The sequence below is a fragment of the Silurus aristotelis genome (assembly GCF_946808225.1).
Source record: "Silurus aristotelis genome assembly, chromosome: 9".
NCBI classification, from domain to species: Eukaryota; Metazoa; Chordata; class Actinopteri; order Siluriformes; family Siluridae; genus Silurus; species Silurus aristotelis.
In genome coordinates, this window is record NC_139582.1 from 7,232,190 (window position 1) to 7,255,400 (window position 23,211).

Genomic DNA, 23,211 nt, shown 5'->3' on the forward strand with positions numbered 1-23,211 from the left:
GCTGAAGGTGACTGCAAATACATAGAGATTAGATTTAAGAAAAAGCATTCTTCCTTAAATAAAACAAAGAAAAATACATTTTAGTGGTAATTATTAAGCATATGCTATTATATCCAGTGTAAAGTATATGCCTTAAGAATTTCCAGTCTAACATTATATAGTATATATCATATAAATTTTTAGCAGGATATGTGCAACTACAAACTATACATAAATAACACTTTTTTTTCTTATTAAAAAGATTATTTGATCTACATAGATATGTATAGCCCTATGGCAATGCAAATATTTTAAAGACCTAAGAGCAAGCTATAACAGGGGTTCATAATACAGCTGAAGGAGCATGCTATAATGTTTTTATCCTTTATAAATGCAGTTCACCTCGATATGTTCTAGAATAGGAACTCATCCAATGTAAAAAAAAAAAAGTGTGTGGTGGTGAGTGAGACTTTTGATGGCACTGTGTGTATGTGTGTGAAACAGAATGGGGAAAAAAAATGCTGAATGGGTTCTTTTAAATGCCTCTGGAGGTTGATATGCTGAAGTTGCTTGCTTGTCTGGAAAGTAAGAAATGTTGCATTCAGGAGTCAAGCTGAGAGGACAGTAAAGAAGTCAGTGGGGCAGAAGGGAAGGAAACAGAGGGTTCAGTCTCATTCTCAGGCTAGGAGTGTTTAGTCTCTTTTCGTGCATTCAGATGGTCATGCCACTGAAGGGTTTCCTACCTGCTCGGTTCATTTCTAAAACCTCGTCCTGGGAAGCCAGCGGGCATGTGTCACTCTGTGTGCTGTGATGGGGCGAGTTCGTGCCTGACTTACAGAAATTTGGAGAGCCCAACTGTGGGGCACGTGGGATGTGCTTGTTCTTTTTCTTTGGTAGTTTTTGCTTTGCCATAGCCAGCGAGTAGTACATCCCAAAGTTATTGACGATGACTGGGACAGGCATGGCAATGGTGAGCACACCAGCCAGGGCACACAGTGCACCCACCAGCATGCCCGACCATGTCTGTGGGTACATGTCTCCATAACCCAAAGTAGTCATAGTGACCACGGCCCACCAAAACCCGATGGGGATGTTTTTGAAGTGCGTATGCTCACTCGCACGGGGGTCATTAGGTTTGGCCCCAATGCGCTCCGCATAGTAGATCATAGTGGCAAAGATGAGCACTCCAAGGGCAAGGAAGATGATGAGCAGAAGGAACTCATTGGTGCTGGCACGGAGTGTATGCCCAAGCACACGTAGGCCCACAAAGTGGCGTGTCAGTTTAAAGATTCGGAGAATGCGCACAAATCGCACCACGCGCAGGAACCCAAGCACATCTTTAGCCTCTTTGGAGGACAGGCCGCTTAGACCCACCTCTAAGTAGAAAGGCAGGATGGCCACAAAATCAATAATGTTGAGGGTGTTTTTGATGAACTTTTTTTTGTCTGGACAGAAGGTGATGCGCATGAGAAACTCGAAGGTAAACCATACCACGCACACGCCCTCGATGTAAGTAAGATAGACCTCGGTCTCAGTCTCCTGGTAGATTCGTGTGATGTTATTGTCGTGCGGGTCAACATCCGTGCGATTGATGATGGGGTTGAAGGCCTCGTGTGTCTCCAGGCAGAATGTGGTTATAGATACCAGGATGAAGAACAGAGAGGCAAACGCCACCCACTAGAGTAACAGGAAAGAGAAAAAGGGTGACAAAGGGAAAACACATGATTATAAATCTTGCATTTATCAAAACAATATATAGCTTTAAAATATTTATTATGTTTTGGACTAATTTGAGAAAGCTATGTATATAGATTTTGAAACGTGACTGTAGAAATGTCTTCACACATGCATCAGAAAGGTACTGATTTAAGGCAAAAAGACCAAACACATCCCCAAAACAAAATCCCCATTTTGATTTAATTCAAAGGTGTTCAGTGGTGTTGAGGTCAAGGCTCTAAACAGGCCACTTGATTTTTTTCTACACTTACAATGGGACACCTTATTGATTCCCCTTGTGCACAGAGCATTGTCATTTAATTAAGGAAAAACTGTAATGCTAAATATCCTATACAACTGTGTGCTTCTATCTTTGTGTGAACAGTGTAAAATCTACATTTAAGTGTGATGGTTAAGTGTCCACATACTTTTGGCCATAAAATGTATATGTTAAAATGTATTATTTAGTGAGCAACAGGTTAGTGGGCTGATATGAGTTTATAAAGTATCCAAATGCCCTTCAATAGCTACAAGAAGCTAAGATTCACGATACTCTACACACAGAAGCCCAACAGTATCCTTGAGAAAATTATAATACAGTTGCATCAATGACATAATTCATTTGTTTGTACCAATTAAAACTGTCTAATAAGTTGAGTTCCATTCTTATTGTTGAAAAATTGTTAAATCTGTGTTCATTCATTAGCAGCAATGTTAAATGCATACTCTGAGTTTTAATAATAAAGTTAAATCTAAACAGTTAAATAGCACCCTGATCATGGAATCAAATATTTACTAAAATGACTACAAATCAAATGAGACTACATTAATTTCACAGCAGGAACTCAAAGGATAATGGATGTTGTGTAACTCGACTTAAAACCTATACAATATTAACAATGCCTTTCCTGAAGGAGAGGAGCAGCTGCCCAGCATGTCATCAGTAAAAGTGTTGATCGTAAGCATTTAGCCAGATTAGGGCTCAAAATGTTTCTTGAGAAAGTAGAAGGTACAAGACACCCAATATTTAGATGGCATCAGAAAGACAACACTTTACAGCGCTGCTGTAAGTACAGGGGAACTATCAGGAGTTATTAGTTGTTTATTTGCAAGTCTTTCTCTGCGCTCCTGAACTTCTCAAGGAAACACTCAATACATCATTAAGCAGTAAACCACTGCTACTGCTGCTCTAACAGTGATTTTTATTTATGTAAAACAATAAACACATCCATTCTTTGATAGCATCAGGATCTGATAGGATATGCATCCTAGCATAATCACTTAAACAAAAGACAAATCAAAATGAAATATATTAAACGGTTTCAAATTGACATACTAGATGGAGTTATACAATTTTGCAATCAGATATCCAACATGCATTAATATTTGAGCATAATATCTGATATTGTCTCTAAATATAGATGTTTCTAAATAGAAGTCCCAGAGCCAGAGACTGGAGTCTACAGACATGATTAGAGCTGAATGCTTTTGATGAGAGCAATTTAATAACACTATAATCATATCATCTGGAGCAGCCTTACACAATCTGGATCCTTGAGACATCACTATTTCACTTTGTCCATTGGCCTGTCACATACTAACTAGTCTTAGAATGGAATGTATTATCCCTGCTGCTGAATCCAGCTCGATCTGATGAGCCTGAACACTTTACCACCTGGCAAAAAAAAAACAAAAACAGCAGGCTGAGCTGGTCAAACTGGTAAACCATTAATATATATTTGAGGTTCCTGTGTAGACTATTTGTTTTGTTATTTTATTACCATACTTGTCTACAGTCTTAATTCAGAAAATGTTTCCATTCTCCTAGTTTAAGCAGCACATCTTGTGTTGGGGATGTCAAAAATCCTGCAACTCCCAAAGTTTCACACTACAACCCCTATGATCCTCAACCCACTATCTTATCACATTACCTCAATCCAGAACTATTCCGAGGCATCTAATTACTAAAAAATGCTCACCTGTTTGCAATTTCACAGCTCCCTTTATTGGACCTGGCAATTCGAAGCCATCATTGTATTTGGAATAATTTCAGGCATTTATCTGCATAGCCCAAATAGTCAGATTTTTAAAACACAGCAAGTACATTTCTAAATCTCATGCAAAGTACACAAGATTAAAAGAGAGTCAAGAGGCCTTTATTGTCATTTGTACTATACACAGTGGTACACAGTACACAGTAAAAACGAGACAACATTCCTCCAGAACTCATAGAGCTACATAGAGCTACAACACACAACATAAAGCTACATAAAGTGCATCGAGTGCAACCTAGTGCAAACAGTGCAGACGAAAAACAGTACAGAGAGACAACAGTACAGACAGACAGACAAACAGTACAGACAGGCAACACAAGACAACACAAGACAGTGTGGGACAATGCACATAACACAAGATAGGGCCGACCAGTAAACCTACTGTATACTCTGAATATACAGTACTGTGCAAAGAGGACTATAAAGACTATAACCGAGATTATATGTAAACAAACACAATGCAGTGCAAAAACAGCACGGGGGTAATTAGTTCAATTGTGATGTCATTATATGGTAGTAGTTAATGACATAATACAACTAAACTTTCTTATAATGTTATTATAAAGAATAGCCTTTATTTGTCACATATACCTTACAGTGAAATTATTTTCATCACATATCCCAGCTTGTTTGGAACCTGGGGTCAGAGCACATTGTCAGCTATATACAGCACCCTGAAGCACAGAGGGTTAAGGGTCTTGCTTAAGGGCCTAAGAGTGGTAGATTGGCAATACCAGGGCTGGAACCCCCAACCTTGCAATTAGTAACCCAGCATCTTAACCACTGAGCTACCACTCCCCTTGTAGTATTACGTTAGTAACTTAGTTAATAGTTGTATGTGCTGTTTCATTAAAAAAAGGCGCTAGTGTTTTGTCTCTGTGCCAGTGTTATTGTGAAGAACTCTTCATTGAACCGTGAATTGTTCAGTCAGGAGAGGGATCAAACACCTTCCCTCTCCATTTTCCAGCAGCTAAACAAAGATTAGCTAATTACTAATAATGCTCACCTTTTTGCAATTTCATAGCTACCTTTAATAGACCTTGACACGCTGTCTTGTGCCATCATTGTATTTGGAATGATTTCAAGCATTTATCTTCATGTCTTGCTCAGATTCTTAATAATGTGGTTTTGTCTTTGTTACACCCTACTGCAGATTGATTCGCTGATGAAAAATCCAATTTAGTCTGATTAGCTTCTAAAAATGCAAGCCTTTCTGATCTGGTAGACCATTTTGCCAGCTGGTATATTTTAGTAGGATGGTATTTTCAGTTTAGTCAAGCATTAAGGAAGATTGTCCACCAGTTTGACCAGCATGGCATGTGATTTAGCATCTGGTAGCTTATAAGACCAAGCTTTTGAGTTCTGATTAAGGTTTGCCTGCTACCTTGAAAAACTTGAAAAATCCGTCTGCTTCACGGCAAGTAGACTGACAAATGCATTATGCGTCATTGAAGATGTCTAATGCTGTAATTCCTCACTCTGACGTTTAACAACCATTAATACAATTAGTATTGATACTGTTACCAGTACTTAGCATAATAGCAGTCACAATGTTGATGCCATGCTGCTGACGTCTATGATAATAATTGCTCACAGTCTATTCACCATATGTTTTATGTAAGCTGCTTTAACCTTAGTTTTTTAAATGCTTTCTAAATTAGCCCACAATCTAAGCTGTCATGAATTTAAACACTGACAGCTATGATGATAATTACCAGCCATTGTAACACAACACTGCAAAAGAACCCAGGACACAATCTGTCGGAATAGGATGTCGTCCGACATTTATAGTCGGACGACAGACTAAGGCTTCAATTTGCTCAGATACACATAAATTATAGAAAACAATAATCATCTAAATCAGTCCATGCGGTCATTTTTTTTAACCGTAATCTTGCCCATTAAACTGGATGACAATCGTACTAGTACATACTGCATTTCTTTTTTCATTTCCTAAACAACATTTAATTTTCTTTAACTTTTTTTCCTTAGTGTATGCTTGCTTGCTTTACAGGTGAAAAGAGTACAGGCCTTGTGCAAACCTCCTACACTAAGTCCCACGCATGGAAACTTACAGCAAGACAAACCACTACGTACTGCTCCAACCTCCCAGGCTAATCTCACTTCAGCAAGACCACAGATAACCCATCACACCCATCATACAGGCCCCAACCGTACCAGTAGCACATTTGAGATATGATTATAGATCAAATACAAGCCAAGGGGAAAAAATAGTAGCATGAATTATCCTTACTGACATATAACTGGCATGCAAATCTAGTAAACTCAGAGAGATTGCTATTATTGGCACAAGTCCAGTTTAATCCACAATTAATTTTTCCTCTCACTATGCACAAAAAGGGTCTCAGCAAAATGTCCAGCCCAACAAAATCTCAAAAATCACAACAAACTAGATTAGACCATCGGAAAGGTTTTAGATTTTGGAAAAACGGGTTTTCAGGTTTTTTGTGTTTCTTAGTCTTTGCTTGGAAAACAAGATCATTCAGATGATGCACATGAGTTTCTGACTTGCAGTATCTGCAATACGCCTTTTTATAATTGCCTGGTATGGCCATCATACACTACATTATCCTTATAATCCCAAATTTCTTCCATATTCTGACAAAAAGTAATAAAATTAATAATTACTAAGAATGCTATTCTGTATACATTTAGCTAAAGAGGAGTGTGTGTGTGTGTGTGTGTGTGTGTGTGTGTGTGTGTGTGTGTGTGTGTGTGTGTGTGTGTAGATTTTGTATGTGGTGCTAATTTAAATGAAATGTTTATTTTCTGTAATTTCTTTACATTTGAATAAGTACATTTTAGCAGTTGTAAGTAATTCTTGAGACCTGTCTGGTAGAAATAAGTTATTACAAGGACTGCAAACAACTTTCTGCAACACAGTGCCACCAAATTTAACCAAACATCTATGACTTTGTATTAATAATTTAGCCTTGCACAGTGACTCAGGAATTCGCTACCTTGATATTACTAATTCTTAATAATTTTTTATGACAATTTTACACATTGCTGCTTTTATTTTAAAAAGGCAGAATACAGGGCTGGATTTATTTTATGAATCATTGTCTTCAAATGATTGACAGAACAATGCTGCATTCAAGACACTTGGGAACTAACTATGGAAAGTTGGGAAATAAAATGCATACTCACAATACGCTAGAGATTGTTATATATGGATATAAAAAGCTCTCAAATAGCTTTTAAGTGACCCGGGAGAGTCAGCGGTTAGTGATTCATTCATTTCTAAGGTGTAGGGTGTATGGTAATGCACCATTAATGGCACTGGAAAAATATATATGTAGTTATAATCCAGGTAAATGGGAGGGTTGTGTCAGGAAAGGTATATATATATATATTTAAATATCTCATTTATGGTTAACACAAATTTTAACATCTAATCAATTCTATTATACAGGACTTATAAAACCAGATCGCTTCATTCCACATATTAGTAGATTCTCTGGACATGCACCCAAATTCGGACAGTTAATACATTTATTGCATTTTTATTCCGGTTTCATTCAAGAATAAACTTGACTTTAAGCAAAGTTACTCACATGCATACATTTACTGTACCAATACAGCAACATTTGAAATGTTATAATATATGTAATCGGAGCAACAGCTTCCTGTGTGTTGATACTAAAACTATAATTGCACAGTGAACACTGAAGGGAGTGTGCAAACTTGCAGTATAAGAGAATTGGTTCTTTTGAAAACGGTCCCAGCAGAGCAAAAATAGCTGAGTGGTCACTGGTTAACTGGTTTCCGCTCCTAAGCTTCTCTATTAAATTGTGAAAACTGCATAAAAAGAGAGAAAGAGAGAGAAAGAAAGAGGGTAATAGAAAGAGAGAGAAAGGGAAGAGCCTTGATCAAGTGTCTCAAAAATAGCATGGCAGCCTCCCTCTCCCCCTTACATCACCTCTCTCTGTCTCTACCTCATTCTCTTGTTCTACCTTGCTTCCTGAAGATAAAAGCCTGTCACGTTCTCTTATGTAACCCAGTGCTGCTTGCACCCACATTTCAGATTCTGTCTGCTTTTCTGTGTTTTTTTTGAGTGAGTCTGACAGCATCAAAGCACTAAGACTGTGAACACTACTGACCACACCCAAACGAGGTGGACATTTGATGCCTGACCTTTAGGCATGACCTTCAGTGTTAGTACTCCATCAAGCTAACTCAATGGGGATCCACCAAACATACACTAATGTCCCTGGGCTAAGGGGTCAGAAATTCAGTCACTCGAGACCACTGATGCCCTTTTACAAATACTCTGTGAGATTACTGGCTGTTAGATGAAACAAAAAAAATTTTTTAAATGGAATTGTTATGATATAGAGTGTTCACAGTATTTCACTCTTTTTGCATGGTTGTGTAATGTGCCCAGTACTCATGCTTACGGAAATGTTACTGTTCCTGGAAAACAACTTTTCAAGAATAGATTTTTTTGTGAAATTTATAATTTAATTATATACATTGGAAAAAAAAAAAAAAAACGCATGAAAAGAATAAAGCAGATTTATTCCTCTAATTGTATCTGTTGCAAATTCAATAATCTAGCTACTTGGGGAAAAATGGTAGATATACATAAATGGACACAAGCTTGACTGGATAGTTATGTCATTAGAAATACAGCATGTTCCTTGTAGCTTAGCATGTTACCATGTGCTATCCATTAGGTGATGGGGAGAGCTAGCTAGGGGTGGAAATTGGCTAAATAACCATATCGTGTAGGGTAAAAATATTTTAATGATATTTTTGCATTAACATTTAGTTATAGTTTAGTGTTGTTTCTCCAAAAACAGTTAAGAGCTAATTGCTGAAATGTTTAGGGGATTTATTTCTTAAGCAGAGCCATGCACCATTCACACATGTACCAAAGCATTATAGTAATCACTGTACTTTTTCATTATACACCACTGTTGGTATCTTTGTGTATTTATTTTGGCATACACTTTTTGTATGTCATAAATCAGTAACAATTCTCTCTATGTATATTAACAATATCTTACTAAACAATACATGCACAGTTATACTTTTTTTTCAGAAATACAGAGCACTCTTTGATCAAAATAACAGACAATATATTCTAACATATCTGCCAGTAATTACTCATTATATGTAGGTTTAAACCATCGACAAGCTCAAATAGGGCCTCTCCACAGTGGCCTATATATTTTTTTACAATATCCTCAAAGTGTGTGCATGCATCTAAATTATTCAATATGCTTTAACAAGGAAACTGCACAAAAAGCAGTTATTCAACCGGATACCTCCTATAGTACTTTACAGATGATTATTTAAATCACTTGCTCTGAATAAATACATCTATTAGTTAGTTATTAGTTCCTAAATGTATTCCACTGTACCCTTGAATTACTCTCTCTGGCCTGTCATGAACACTAAAAAGAGTTATGCGTTTGTGCATTACCCATCATTGGTATGTCCCGCTTGTACAAGTAGACATCTATTCTGCAGACAAAATTAATGTGAACAGGATAGAGTGATCTTAGTCAAGTGCAACCTCAAAAAGTGTACCAGAACTGTAGCAAAGATAATTGTTGTTCATACAAAAAGGATCAGGGGGAATACAGTGTAGTGCAGTGTCAATAACTGTGGTTACTGTGGTTTGAACATGTTACCACAGCCAGTCTAAATGCACCCCATATACACATTACATTTAGACACAGTGTGTTGCTTTGATTACTTTGACTTTGCTTAGAAAAAACATGCAATATTTCTTCTCAGTCTGGTACTGTCATACGCTTTATGACATGCGGTCCAGCATTATTCACACGTCTCCTCTCTCCATGCCACTTCTTCATACACTGCACTAATAAAGCAGGACAGTACTACATGTAAAATAAAATATACTTGTCAACAAACAGGGCATTCCGCCATCCACGAATGATCTTTATGCCTACCGATGTGGGAGATGTGAAAACCATGTGGTTCTATTCACAGAATTATTTGTCCACACTACCCATGTACAAGCTCAACACTATGATTTTTCCATTGTTCAATTATCTCTGAATTAGTAGTTATTCATGAACTGATTAAGTGCTGGACATTTCTAAGCTTGTTGCTTGAACACTGCTCTTGAAAACACAGTTTTGAGTGATCTGGGAAGTCTTAGTGAAATCTTAGTCATACAGTGAAATGTATTCTGGAAAATAAAACCACTTAAGAATACCTAGAACAATTAACCATTTAAAAAAACCTTGATATTTTCATAGAGTTTAAATAAAGGAACACTAGATAATGACACAGATAATTCATTCAATCATTTATTCTTAGCGATTACTGTAGTCTCATAGGGTCATATTGGATCCAGAGCCAATCTCAAGCACAAGAATACTGCCTGTGAGTTGGGAATATATTTCCACTTCGTGAGCCAGTCAATTACAGGGCATCACACATACAAATATTCACACTATCATGTTTCTGAGACATGTGAATTAAACCCAGAGATCCTAGCAGAAACAATTGCAGACAGGCGGAAAAGGCAAAGCATACAGATAGAAACTCAGGATCAAAATTGTAAGGCGGCAGTATTACCCACTGTGCCACCATACATAATGTTACCTCTTATATTAGACCATAACTTCTTAAGTTAATTTACCGTACCTTATTACCCTTATTATCAACATTATTCACTAACATTAACATAAACGCAACAGAAACATTCGAGTTGAAATAACCATAGCTTTCAGGAAGAAAATAGGCAGTGCATTGCACAGTCACTACTTTTGACAGTCCAAATAAAATAAAAAAATCTCTTGAATACGCCTCCTCTCCCCTGAGTCATTGTTTTTCTCTAAACATACTGTAGCTGTCAATGTTTGATGGGTGAAGATTGTGACCTCATTAATATCTGCTTCACATTTAAAGTAAACAGTAGTGCTGTCTGAGTGAACCTAAGTGTTCAAGGTCTTTCTCACGTCTTCATACTGTGTACTGTACCTATGGGGTTAATTATTCTTCTTGTGTATTGGGAATGTACACAGCACTTACACAAATCCAATATTAGCACACCTACAATACTAGACAACTCAAATTCACACAGATGAGAAGATGTGATGGTCAACAAAGCCTCAAAGACTAAGACATATTTCCTACCAAATTAAGAAAAACAGACTTTTGAAGGTTTTAAAATGTTTATTAAACTGTAAAGATGCTCTTGGCAGGCAAACTTTTTTTAATAATTTGTTTGAACAAGTATAAAACATTATTTAATGCCATTTTCAGCATGAACTTTAATGTAGATGCAACATTAAGCACCATTTTGATAAATGTGTCTGAAATATAATATAATCTGGTATATAAATGAAAATTTTAATAATTTATTGACTGCAGATTATAAAGAATTTCCCTTTCTTTGTATATTGGAAAAATGTAATATTGAGAAAAACAATTTTTATATATACAAACATGTATATGTAGTCAGTTGAGGTTATAAAGATTATTAAAGGAAATTTGCATGTACAGTATATCATTGATACAAATCACAAGTAACAAAAACAGTCAAATATACATGTAATAGTTTTATCAATTACATATCATATCAAAATGACTGATATGACTAATACTGGTGTTTATATATGTAATTAATAATTGTATATTTTACATAATAGTAATATTTGATCAGAATAAAAGGCACTTCTTTAATGCTCTTAAATTAGACCTGTGGCACGCCCAATGCAATGTGGGATACCACAATCACATGGTCTTGGCTTCAATGACCAAAGCCCCAGAGGTCTGGCATAGACCTGCATGGACCAGTTGCTTTGTCCATGTGCAACATCTCCACACCCGCTGTGGACCAGCAGGAACGTTTTCTGCCACCCTCAGCTCCCAACCCACAGTGATACTGTGGCATCTGCGTCATCTTCAGTGTTCTTTTACTAAATTTGGGTGTTAAATACTTCTAGGTCTTCGCTTAATCCCAAACCTAACCCTTAATTCCAATTCATTTGATACATTTTACACAAATATCATACACGGTTCTTAGATGAAAGTTTTCCTATATGGTTTACAATAGGTCCCTTACGAACCAATTAGCCACATGTTAAATCAGAATGTGCATGAGAAGAGGATGCTAGGGAATACATCTGTCTCGAATGGTAACACCACAGGAGATGCTTTTCTTACATCACCCAAAGTAATTAAGACACATATTCACATATCTTGTGAGCTTGTTTTTTATTTACATTTTTTTAACAAAACAGCTTTATTGGCTTGATTTGGAAAGAAGAGCCATAACCAGGATAAAAAAATGTGAGGATGCAGAAGCACACCATAATCAATGTTAATTTCTGTTCAATTTTTTATTATCATACTAAGGCAACTTTTTCATGCACATATTGTTTTGTTAATGAGTAATCCATACCATTACACATTACAAACAGAACTAATATTAAATTTGATCATTTAGGGGAGTTCTGTAGTTAAGGTGTTTAGTTACTGATCATAAGGTCAGAGGTTCAAGCCCCACCACCGCCAAGCTGCCACTGTTTGGCCCTTGAGCAAAGCATTTATCCCTCTCTGCTTCAGGGGTGCTATATCATGTCTGACCCCAACTTCCTTATGAGCTTGGAATATGCCAAGAAATAATTATGCTTTGCTGTAATCTACATGTGCCAAAGTGTATTTTCTGTCTTTTCTAGAGCTTGTAACCTAACCCAATTTAATTAACATTGCAGTCATTAGCAAACTGATTTGCCCAGAATGTTACAAGAAATATACAAAAAAAATGAGATGCTCACTTTACAAAACCACAGTTGATCTTAAAAAATATACTAATGTCAGATGGTAATGCATAACATGTGCCTTACATACTGTACCTCTCGCTAAGAAAGTAAAATCCGGTAGTCTAGCATTCTATAAAAGCCAAATATAATGGGAGATTAAGCCTTTAAATAAAACTGTCCCCTTCAGCTGCTCTGCAATCGGTTCAGAATCAGCACTGCTAATTGGGTAGTCTTGGAACACACATTTTTCCACATTGTAGACTACATTTTGTCACCACTTAATTGGACACTGCACTGTTTCTATTGGATGTGACAACTGCAGATGCTATGTAGGAGTAAAAAAAAAAAACTTTCAGAAGTCAGTGCTCAGTGTCCTCATAGCTAGTTACAGCCATGGATGGAAAACATATTATTACTGTCTTCCATGTTTCACATAAAAAGTGCTAGATGCCATTTTGAAATATCCTTAAGGATTCTTAGGTTTCTTTACCGCTCATATTCGAACCAAGGCCAGTAGTGCTTACTGCTTTTTTATAGACTCACTTATCTTTCCTATTTGTTTATTTATAACGTACACAGTACCAATAATATATTCAAACCCAGTATTTGCACACCTGCAATATGCGTGACATTTAAACATAACAGGAAAATTAATATTATTCTGCTAGATTATTCATTTAATCCAAATATTATCCATATATTATGCTGCAATGATCCATCTTTAATTAGTTTTGCTTTATTTATTTGGTCAAGACAAATATTTGTTCATGACATATTCATATTTGAATTTAATGACTTACTAATACCTGTGTGAATGTTTGACTCTGACATCACGTTACCACATTTGTTTTCACCTGGCCAGAAGACCAGAAACGAGTTACCATGGTTATGCACACACAGCAACAAATTGAGGCAAGTATCAAAATAGCCCATGCTGCATTCTCATCTAACTCATCTACTTACACTAACATGTCTCTGAGAAATAAATCCAGTTTTCTGTTCTTGTGTTCAAGGAAAGATGATTGTTAATAATAATGAATTTGCTTACACAGCCTTTTCTATTACATTCTGCTTGCTTCTAGCATTTAAAAATAGTTAGTCTTAATAACCATCTGTACTATTCATTCTGGAAACCCTTCCTAGAAAAGAAACCAGTAAATATTACAGTTTGACAGGCATGTGATGGTATGTTCTAATGCTTTGTATATTCAACTAAAATAACACTACAAAGCAGCCTAAACTTTCTCAACTCACTGGTCCATCGAGACTTCTATCCCTCTAAAGTCAGCCAAGCTTTTCCCTAGGTGATAACCTTTAAACAAAGCCAGGAATTAGAAAATCCTAGCCCCTATGCGTGCCCTAGTTTGGGCATCTGACATCATGGCTCTTAGTTAAATTTTGCTAAGGCTATTAACAGCTGCTTTTTTCTCTGGAGGCACTGCCCTGGTGCTTTTTAAAGGGATGTCCTGCTCCACTTACTGCTCTGAGACAGGACTGGGGAAGACGAGGGAGCGAGGTGACATGATTAGGGAGAAACCTAGGTCACTCTGGATAGTGGATGGGAGTCTGTCTGCACAGTTTTGCATTTTATCAACTATGCTTTGAGCAAAGGGCAAAAAGTAGTGAAATATGGTGTGTAGGCTTATGTAGGCATGCAGGATGCATAATGCAGTTGATGAGTGGGCTGTAGAACAGAGCAGGTCTTTGTTTTCCATAAATAAAAAAAGAAATAATTATATATATATATATATATATATATATATATATATATATATATATATATATATATATATATATATATATATATATATATATATATATATATATATATATGTGTATCATAGACCAAAAAATTCTGCTAAACCTTATGTATACATCTTGAAAGCAAGTTAATGTTAGTCAAATGTTGGAGTAATGCAACTCCTCCCTATCTTCCACCAGTAATTAACAGGGCCTGGCCTTTACTCTGCTGCTGCACTCTAATTAATGCTAATCACTCCAAGCTCCCTCCAGGGAGGATCTCTGTTCAGTATTCATGGAATGAAAAAAGTCCATGATATTCTATGCAAACCACATTTTATGCAGCCACATACATCTCATTAACTACTGAACATGACTAGTTTAGTCACAAAGCATTAAGTTCAAATAATGAACTGTAGCCGTCAATTCTTTCTAGCTGCATCGTCTTTATCAGTCACAAACACTGTCTACATGTGATCGCTCACACTGAACTAGAAAGCCAGGCACTGCAGACAGCTTAATAATCATGCACAGAGTGAAGCAGTCATTGAAAAAACAAAGAACGAATGCAAGAAAGAGAATGGTAAGAAAATGGAAACGAGGAAACCAAACAGATGTTCGCAAGACAAACGGATGGAAAAAAATGCTAGATAAAGTAATGGCAAAAATGCTTATATTTTTTCAGCATTGTATTTTATTTCCTACTTTATAAAGCAACATAAAATATGAAGTTTTGGAATTCTTACTTAAGCCAATTACTTGAGGTTTATCCTTAGTTATTTATTATAAGAACAACTTATTATTTACTACTCTGACTTGTTCATTTAGCGCAATGAATCTAATAATATAGAGCAAAAGGAGTTTTAAGGGGTCTATATCTTCTACACATTTGTGGTCCTAGATATTTCTATCGCTACCATATCCTGCAACAGACATATTTGTTAATAATGCAAGCTCATATTTTTTTCCTACTAGTACATGTATTTATGCTCAGCACTTTGCGCATTACGGTATATTTGTGATTTCTGCAGTGATGGGTCTCCTCCTTTCCAGAGCTTTTCAACCTCCACCGTAGTCGCTATGGCAACAAAGAGCAATCTGATGAGCCTGGGCCACACGAGCATCCTTCAGTTTTGGCTGCCATTCACGTTTTAGTTCAATATCTTATCTTTCTCTTTCTGCGTGAAAAGTGCATTCATTGAGCTTTTGGTTTAAGTTTACGCTCTTTCTATCATCATATGCCCATCCTTATGTTTTTATACATACTTATAGCCACTCTCCAAATCTGTATTTTTTATCACATCTTGGAACAGATAAGATCTAAACTACATGACATGAAGTTACACTGAATGGGAGTTTTTTATTGTGCTGTGTATGTTACTTATGTTGGAGACATTGTTAATGTATTGTACATTTTGACAAATGACTCAATATTTTATTAGAATAGTTTGGCTATCTTGTGTTTTCTTAAAATATCTCTACTTGGTAATTGGACTGTTTACTAAATGTGCTCAGTGGTCGTTTTAATAGCGACTGCTGTTCAGTGAGTGATTGAGTGCACAATCTCTAATCCCCACAGGGAAACAGCGAGTACAATGGTCAGAGCTCAGGAAAGTGAAGATCCACTGAGAACATAGGTGATAATGTGTGAACTCTCACTCTCCACTGGTACAAAAACAGGGCCCAAAAACAGAGACCATTTCTCTCTACATCAACATAAATGCAGAAAAAACCCCACTGGTAACAATGAAAGATTACGTTGTATTTTTTTTTTTTATTTAAACACTACATTTACATTTATACTGTATCAACATCCATGGTTGGATGTCATTCCTGTATTTGTATTACGGTTTTTAAAATATTAGTCCTGAGATGTTTTGGCACTGACTTTCAGTTTAGGGATTTCTATTGAAGGGATAGGACCATTCCTTCAAATATTTTCCTTAACTGCTGTTTTGACAATGGAGATAGAAAACACTGTTTGTCCACAAGGGCATTTGTTAAATAATTTCAACAATATTAAAACATACAAGGAATGAAGTAGAGTCATCCTGGATGAGAAGTATATTCTATTAATCTGCAGCGACCCAAGCTATGCCAGCTACCTTTCTGTACAACATATGCAATTAGGATGGCTGTTCCATACATGTTACTAAAATATAAATGAAATTAATAGTCACTTTTTTGGAGGAAGTGTAAAAGGAAAGTCTTCGACAAGACTCTTTGCTGCCATTCTAACAGACTTACTGCATTTCGTAAGGAGGTTGCATCAGAACATAACAAAACAAAACAAAAGTTTTGAAAAGCACCCATGTGTATGTCACTTTTGTGTATCTTCTCAGTCAAGAAAAGCCCAAAGCAATTGGAGAGACTTACGGGAGATGGGAGATGCTGAGTCTTGGAAACAGGCCAATTTACTCACGCATGGACAAGTAGGCAGGTGCTGTTGCGTATCGACCAGCACATGAATAACAAAAGGTTTTACAATTCGGGCCCAATGAAAAGCTAACTGGTGTGTGTAATAGTTCAAAGACCAATATGGGATCTGAGGACAATGTGTGCAAATCGGATCAGACAGAAACAGCTATAGCATTGATGGAATATTAATGAGGGAATGTATAGGTAGTGCTTTTTTCACTGATTTAGTGGTGTGCACAAATGAAGTTACTAAATCAATAGAAAGATCTGTTGAATTGTTAAGCTAGATAGAAGATTGTTTAGTTAAAATGGTACATAATTATATAAATCAGGCACAGCGTTTACCCCAAAGTTAAAATTAGTACAGAAACATTAATACTGAAGCATCAATGATGACTAATTTTAATTCTCAGGTGATTGACACCTCAAATATGATTTTCTATTAGAAACAGATTAACACAATGTGCATAACAACTGGTCGGATTCAGAACAGAGCTGTTTTGCTAAATCTATGAAAAGCTAGAATCGAAGCCTTCCACTGCATGTACTGTTTGTACATTATACACTAACAACTTATCAATATATTTATCCCATTTAGGCCACTAAGTTCTAAAAGGCATAATTAATATGCATTCACTTGCAGATAGACCATTAACAACAAAGTTTTTAATGACAACTGGATGGCATTTCAGCATGATGATTGGATTCCTGACTAATTGTCAGCTTTCAGTGAGATGTGAGATGCAGTGGAAGTAAAAAAATGACTCACTGGCAGCGAACACATCGTCACATGACACAGAAAGCTTCGGTGAAGTTTGTCACGTTCTCTGGCACCTCGTGAGAAAGAGCAGCATTAATCAGTTTCATTTGAGCGCTGAACCTGTTGCCATGGCAACATATTCCCAAGACTTACATGGGGGAAAAAAGCAGCATCTCATCTGCCAAGGACATGAATATATCAGGTGCCTGTGGGACAGCAACACAAACAGCTGCTAGATGAGCACTTTATGGCATCGCTCTAGGTTTTTTCCCTGCACATGGAATACTGTAGACATGGTTTCTATATATAGGAGGATAATAACCAGATAATAATTCCTTCAGTCATATGACTCACATTTTGATTATCTCAGATGCATGGAGCAAAACACCAGCCTTTGGTCTCATGTCTAATTTACTGATAATGAGGACTCTAAATCTCATTTGGGCAGATTTGATTTAAAAGCGACACGCTGATCGTGCAAAACACACCACAAGTGTGTCATAACTATATTTTAATCACAGTAGTCTATTTTTGCCTTCTGTAGGCTTATGTGTCTAACAAGGGGCCTGGTTCTAAATCATGCTCACAATGGCTCAGAAGGAAAAAAATCAGTGAGTATGCAGTTTCCATATTTAGACAAAATGATCTCTCAAAGAAAAACGAAACTTCAATGTTTTAAAAATAAGCATTAAAGGATTTTTTTCCCAGTATAGGTATGTATTATTGATGTGGTTTACCAGGCAAATTCTTAGTAACAGTTTAATTCTGGCCGTATAAAAACAATTAAACTGTAGTGAAAGGGTTTTATGCAGTTTTATTGATCACATTTATTAAATTTAGGCTTGTTTTCTGCACCACATTATCCCTCAACATGCTGTCTAGCACTAATTCATCAGTCAGCATGCCATTATCATCTATTAACACCATGCATATCCGACCTCTTATTTCATAATTTCTAATAAGCATTGCAATTCCCCATTAGCTGTCTACAGGAACATTCTGTGGCTTTTGCTAGACCTTTGTCAGCTAAAAAATACTAATGGTACAGTATTCTGCTTTCATTGTAATGTATTGGCCCGATTTTTTGAGCGGTTAGAGATTAAATATTCATGTTTCAGTCCTTCACCCAACAAACACCCCAAACAGCACCTTTTCTCATACTGTCATACAAAATATGTTTTCATTGCGTGGTTTGAATAAAATGCTTTACAATATTGAAAAGGTTCTCCAAGGTTTTTTTTTTTTTGTTGTTTTTTGCATGTCTGTATTGAAGCTTTTTTCAAAGGTTTTAATTAAGAGATTCAACAGGGATTTTTATCTATATTTTAAAACATTTATTCGTGATTTCTTGTCATATTCATAGGTTATTCAATTCATTAATCATTGCTCAACAATGTTTACTGTATAACATACAATATCTCAACTTAAATTTTTTTTTTCAATACCCTGCAAAGGAAGCTCTGAATTGTTGGGTTTTACAACGATAAGAAATGTGCTTTTTTTTTTTCTGTAAATGTTTCATAAAATCATTTAATAACAAATGATGAACAATCTTCCACACCTGCAAATCTGTATTTTTATGTTTGTCTCTTATATTGAATCACATAACATCTAACCACGTCTGCCTCTTTCATTTGAACTTGTGCAAATTTTCTATAAGATGAGGTTATATTTCAAGTGCAAAAACAAAATGTTGCCTTCGTCTTTTTCCTCTCTGTAAAAGAATGTTTCTATTTATTGTTTAGTGAGCTACTGGTAAAGTATTGCCTAACTCTGTTGTTCTGCTTCCATTACTAAGAAACAAAATGAACCAACGCTGCCTGCATATTGCCATTTCTGCCTTATAAACAGGTATTAACAAAAAAGTTTAACAGCAGCCCTGAGTCCGATATAAGAGGCATGTTTGTGGCGTTAATGATGCATCAGCTCCCCTTGATTTGCAGCTCAAAGCAGCATGGGAACATGAATATCGGAAACCCTCTGGCTTGTGATGCATTCCCTTTAATCTAACTCCCATAGAGATTTATTTGTCAGAGAGCGGGCTCACGGCACGTCGCACAGCAGTATTATTGTAAGCGAGGGAAGCTGTCGATCAATGCAACATGACGCCCAGGCAGACTGCTCATTTTCCCCTTGCTGAATGCCTGTAATCGTTACACTGCTGATGTATAGGTTACACGTTATAATCTGATAAAACTCTACAGAAAACAACCGGTTGAGCATGAAATGTGGGTTTCACTACATATTACAATCACTAAATTAAGAGCTGTTTCTTATCCCATTGCAGCACAGAGATATTCTCTACATCAAGGACAGCACAGTTTGCTGATTTCCCTGCTCATCCTTCTTTATAATAAGCATAATTAGTGTCCTTAAGTCTATAAGCCCTTGCTTTCGCAAGCAACATTGGCAATCTTGCTTAATTCCACAAGATTTAGCCACCTCTTGAAAGCTAATTGTACTGTTATGAAATTAATCATTGGGTGCAGACATTTGGTTCACAAGCAATAACAGAGCTGATTCCAGATCTAGGAACTCTGCACTGCCAACAAAAATTGAGTTTGTAGAATTAGCTATGTGGGCAATTTGGTTAGAACGAAACCCTGCGAATTTGTAAACCCTCTACAATATACTTTTCTTTTTTCATTGGATAATTGTCATATTCTTACAAAATGATGATCTATTACACAGTAAAATAGTTTTTTATTTCTTTATTTCTCTTCAAGCATTTCAAATCAGTCAGGTTTGCTTACCGTCCACTTTTAGGACAATTTTTTTTTTTCTGGAACCAGACCATTAAAAACAACATTCCTTGTTTTTTTTTCAATGATTCAGTGATCCACTCTAATCCTATGAATTATTTTTGCACCACAAAGCAAGCACTTTGTTTCCAGTTCACCAAATAATTGAGATGGAGGACTACTTACTTGCGTGGACTTTTTTTTAATGCTTTCATTCTTAAAGATGTTACTTATAACCAAATATACATGAACAATATTGCAAATTAAAAAAACAGGTAACTTTGTAAAATGATATATGATGTGATTCTGGTGTTTATGAAGAATTAACGAGTAGATCTTTGTATATTTTGACTTAAATTGCAGTCATACACTCTATTAATGTACACTTTCCAGTTGTACAAACTGTTGACAGAAATGCATGCACAGAAATTTCCCACTAGTGTGACCCCCTGTACTGACACTGGTAATTAAGGTTTTTTTCAAAGTTAAATCACGTAAACCAGCTCCAACTATTGCTGTGCACCACTGATACAGTTTTATGGAGAACAAAAACCATAAGGCTGAACCTGCAATGTTTTTATTATTATTATTTTGTTTTGTTTTTTAGACTCATGTTGGGAGATTTCACACCACTTACCCTTGCATATTTAGAAGAGTAAGGGTCCTCGAAGAGCGCCCAAACGTGACGTTGCCATCGTTGCCACAGTCCGGCCGTTTTGGCGTCGGTCGTGTCTCCGAGCGCGAGCCTCTTGGTCATTTCCAACTCGTCGTCGCCGTCCCCTGGTTCGCCCAAACCGTCTCCGTCCACCTCGTCGATGCCCATGTCGGCGGGCCCGCCGCCGAAACTGTCTAGGGCTTCCTCGGCTTCGCGGTGTTGTCGGTAGGTCATCCAGCAGCACGGCTCCACGTCCGTCTCGTCGATGCCCCAGAAGGCGAGCTCCTCCTCATAGAGCGGGCCGCACACGTCCGCTGGGCAGTGCAGTTTCCCCGTGCGGTAGTAGTTTAGGATGTGCGAGAAGACACCCGGGTGACGGTCGAAGAAAAACTCGTCGCCATGAGCGTCGTAGTCGAAGTGACTGTGGGCGTCGGGCTCGGCGAGCCAGGCCAAGCGCGTCCCCGGCAGAGTGCGCAGGGTGCTGCGGTAGGTCTGGTGCCGGATCCCCCCGACGTTAATCACAACTCGGTCTTTCTCGTCGCCTTGGACCATCGCGTCGCTCGAGCATGTCGCGAGCGAGGGACGGGTGTTACATCCTAAAGCTCGGGCGAGGCAACGCGCACCGACCCGGGGGAAACATGCGCGCAATGGCTCAACCGCTTAATGAGAGGCTGCACTAAACCAAGATTACGCACGGGATCAGTGGCGTTCGTGCAACCCTAAAAGGTTCCTCCAATTACGCATAGTTTACGTAAATCGGTTTGTCGAGAAATGATGCGATTAGGAGGAAAACGGTGCCAAGGAAGACGCTCCCAAGGAAACGTGAACCGAGTCTTCAAATTGCATGCACTCCAGCATCATAATGCTCTTCTCTGAAAGATCCTACAGAGATCTGGAACCACGGAATAGTGGCACAGAAGGCATTTATGGATGGTCTGATAAAGCGCTCTCGTCTTCTTCTCCTCACGTCCTGTGTACAGTCTGTGATGGTCTCTCCTTTCCACTTCTCTCCTCTGCCCTCCTCTCCTCTGCTCTCCTCTCCTCTCCTCTCCTTTGTTAGACGAGTATAAAGACAGGTTTCCTTTTCAGGCTTGGTGAGATGTCTATAGCTTTTGTAATCAGCACAAATCCGTGCGGATCAAATCTGTCAGTTCTGCGCGTTCCTCTGTAATGCCACCCGAGCTGATATCTTCAACAGCTATCTTTTAATAAAATTGGAAACGGAAATGCATCAGAATCCTTCATTCCATTACCAACCCCTCGTCTATGTGTCACTGCAGTGCACGCCTCAAAGAAAAAAATTACTGACAGCAGCATCAGTCATTCGGTTAGCCAATACGCATGCGCAATTGTTCAACGACGAGAAAATCTGTTAATTTCAGAACACGGGAAATGGCAATTGTTAATGGCGTGAGACAGACACTATATGAACACTGCGCGCGCGCGCGCGCGTGTGTGTGTGTGTGTGTGTGTGTGTGCAAAATATGTATGTATACATGTATATTTACATACATTGATCAGCTATAGCATTAAAACCAATGACAAGTGAAATAAGTATATATTGTTACAGTGGCACCAATCAAGTGGTGAGATATATTTTAAGCAGCAAATAAAAAAGCAGGGGAAATAGGTGAGCATAAGGATCTGATTTACTCCAATAGCCAAATTTAGCTGGCTATACAAATGGGTCACAACTTCCACTGTGTCCACTGCCAAACGTGCTAATGGACAGTGAAACAACAGAAGAAAGTGGCTTGGTCTGATAAATTGCATTTTTTTATTCATATGGATTGCTGGGGGGTGTGCACCAATTCATCGAGGCCCCACCCTGCATCTTACAGGTCTTAAAGGATCTGCTGCTATCAGGGTCAGACCTGAACTGGTGGCACAAGGGGATCCTAAACAATATTAAGGAATTAATGGCTGATTAATGTAACTCATTGAATAAAACATAAAAATGAGCATGGTTGCTTAATCATTCTGCTTGGTGAGAAAGTAAAGTGGCTCGGGTGCTCTGTAAGGTTTGTGCACCACTGAGTTCCTGAGTGTATTTTATGTGTTTTCTTACTCAGTTTTTACTCTCAAGTTTGCACTCTCAGGGAACAAGAACTAATCACCTTTCATTAGGAAGTTACAGTTTAAAATCATTGACCGACATTTTAATATTTTCAAGACACACAAACATGGGGATAATATGCTTGTGTATGCTGGAGAGCATTTCTGAAACTATAGCCAGGAAAACAAGCAGATGTTTGTATTAAAAGGAAATTGCAGTTCTACCCAAAGCTGAGATAAATGTACAGTATTGTGATACAGTACAGGTATCCCTTCAGATTGAGGTCTATAGATACTATTCTTACGAACAAGTGGAATAAAC

The 23,211-nt window shown here is 37.4% G+C and overlaps 1 protein-coding gene across 3 annotated transcripts in view; it reads right to left on the reverse strand.

The window, feature by feature from the left end:
• Nucleotides 1–22,305, reverse strand: part of kcnc1a (potassium voltage-gated channel, Shaw-related subfamily, member 1a) — a 34,903-nt gene extending 12,598 nt beyond the window's left edge. Inside the window, exons 1-2 of one of the 3 annotated variants that reach the window (XM_083550559.1) lie at nt 20,817–22,232; nt 723–1,656 (exon numbers count right to left, since the gene is read on the reverse strand). In XM_083550559.1, coding sequence (XP_083406685.1) covers nt 723–1,656; nt 20,817–21,386 — 1,504 coding nt within the window. In that variant the 5' untranslated portion in view covers nt 21,387–22,232. Of the gene's footprint in view, nt 1–722; nt 1,657–20,816 lie in introns of all 3 variants that reach the window. The other 2 variants (XM_083550558.1, XM_083550560.1) reach the window with 2 other exon arrangements.
• Nucleotides 22,306–23,211: the final 906 nt, after the last annotated feature.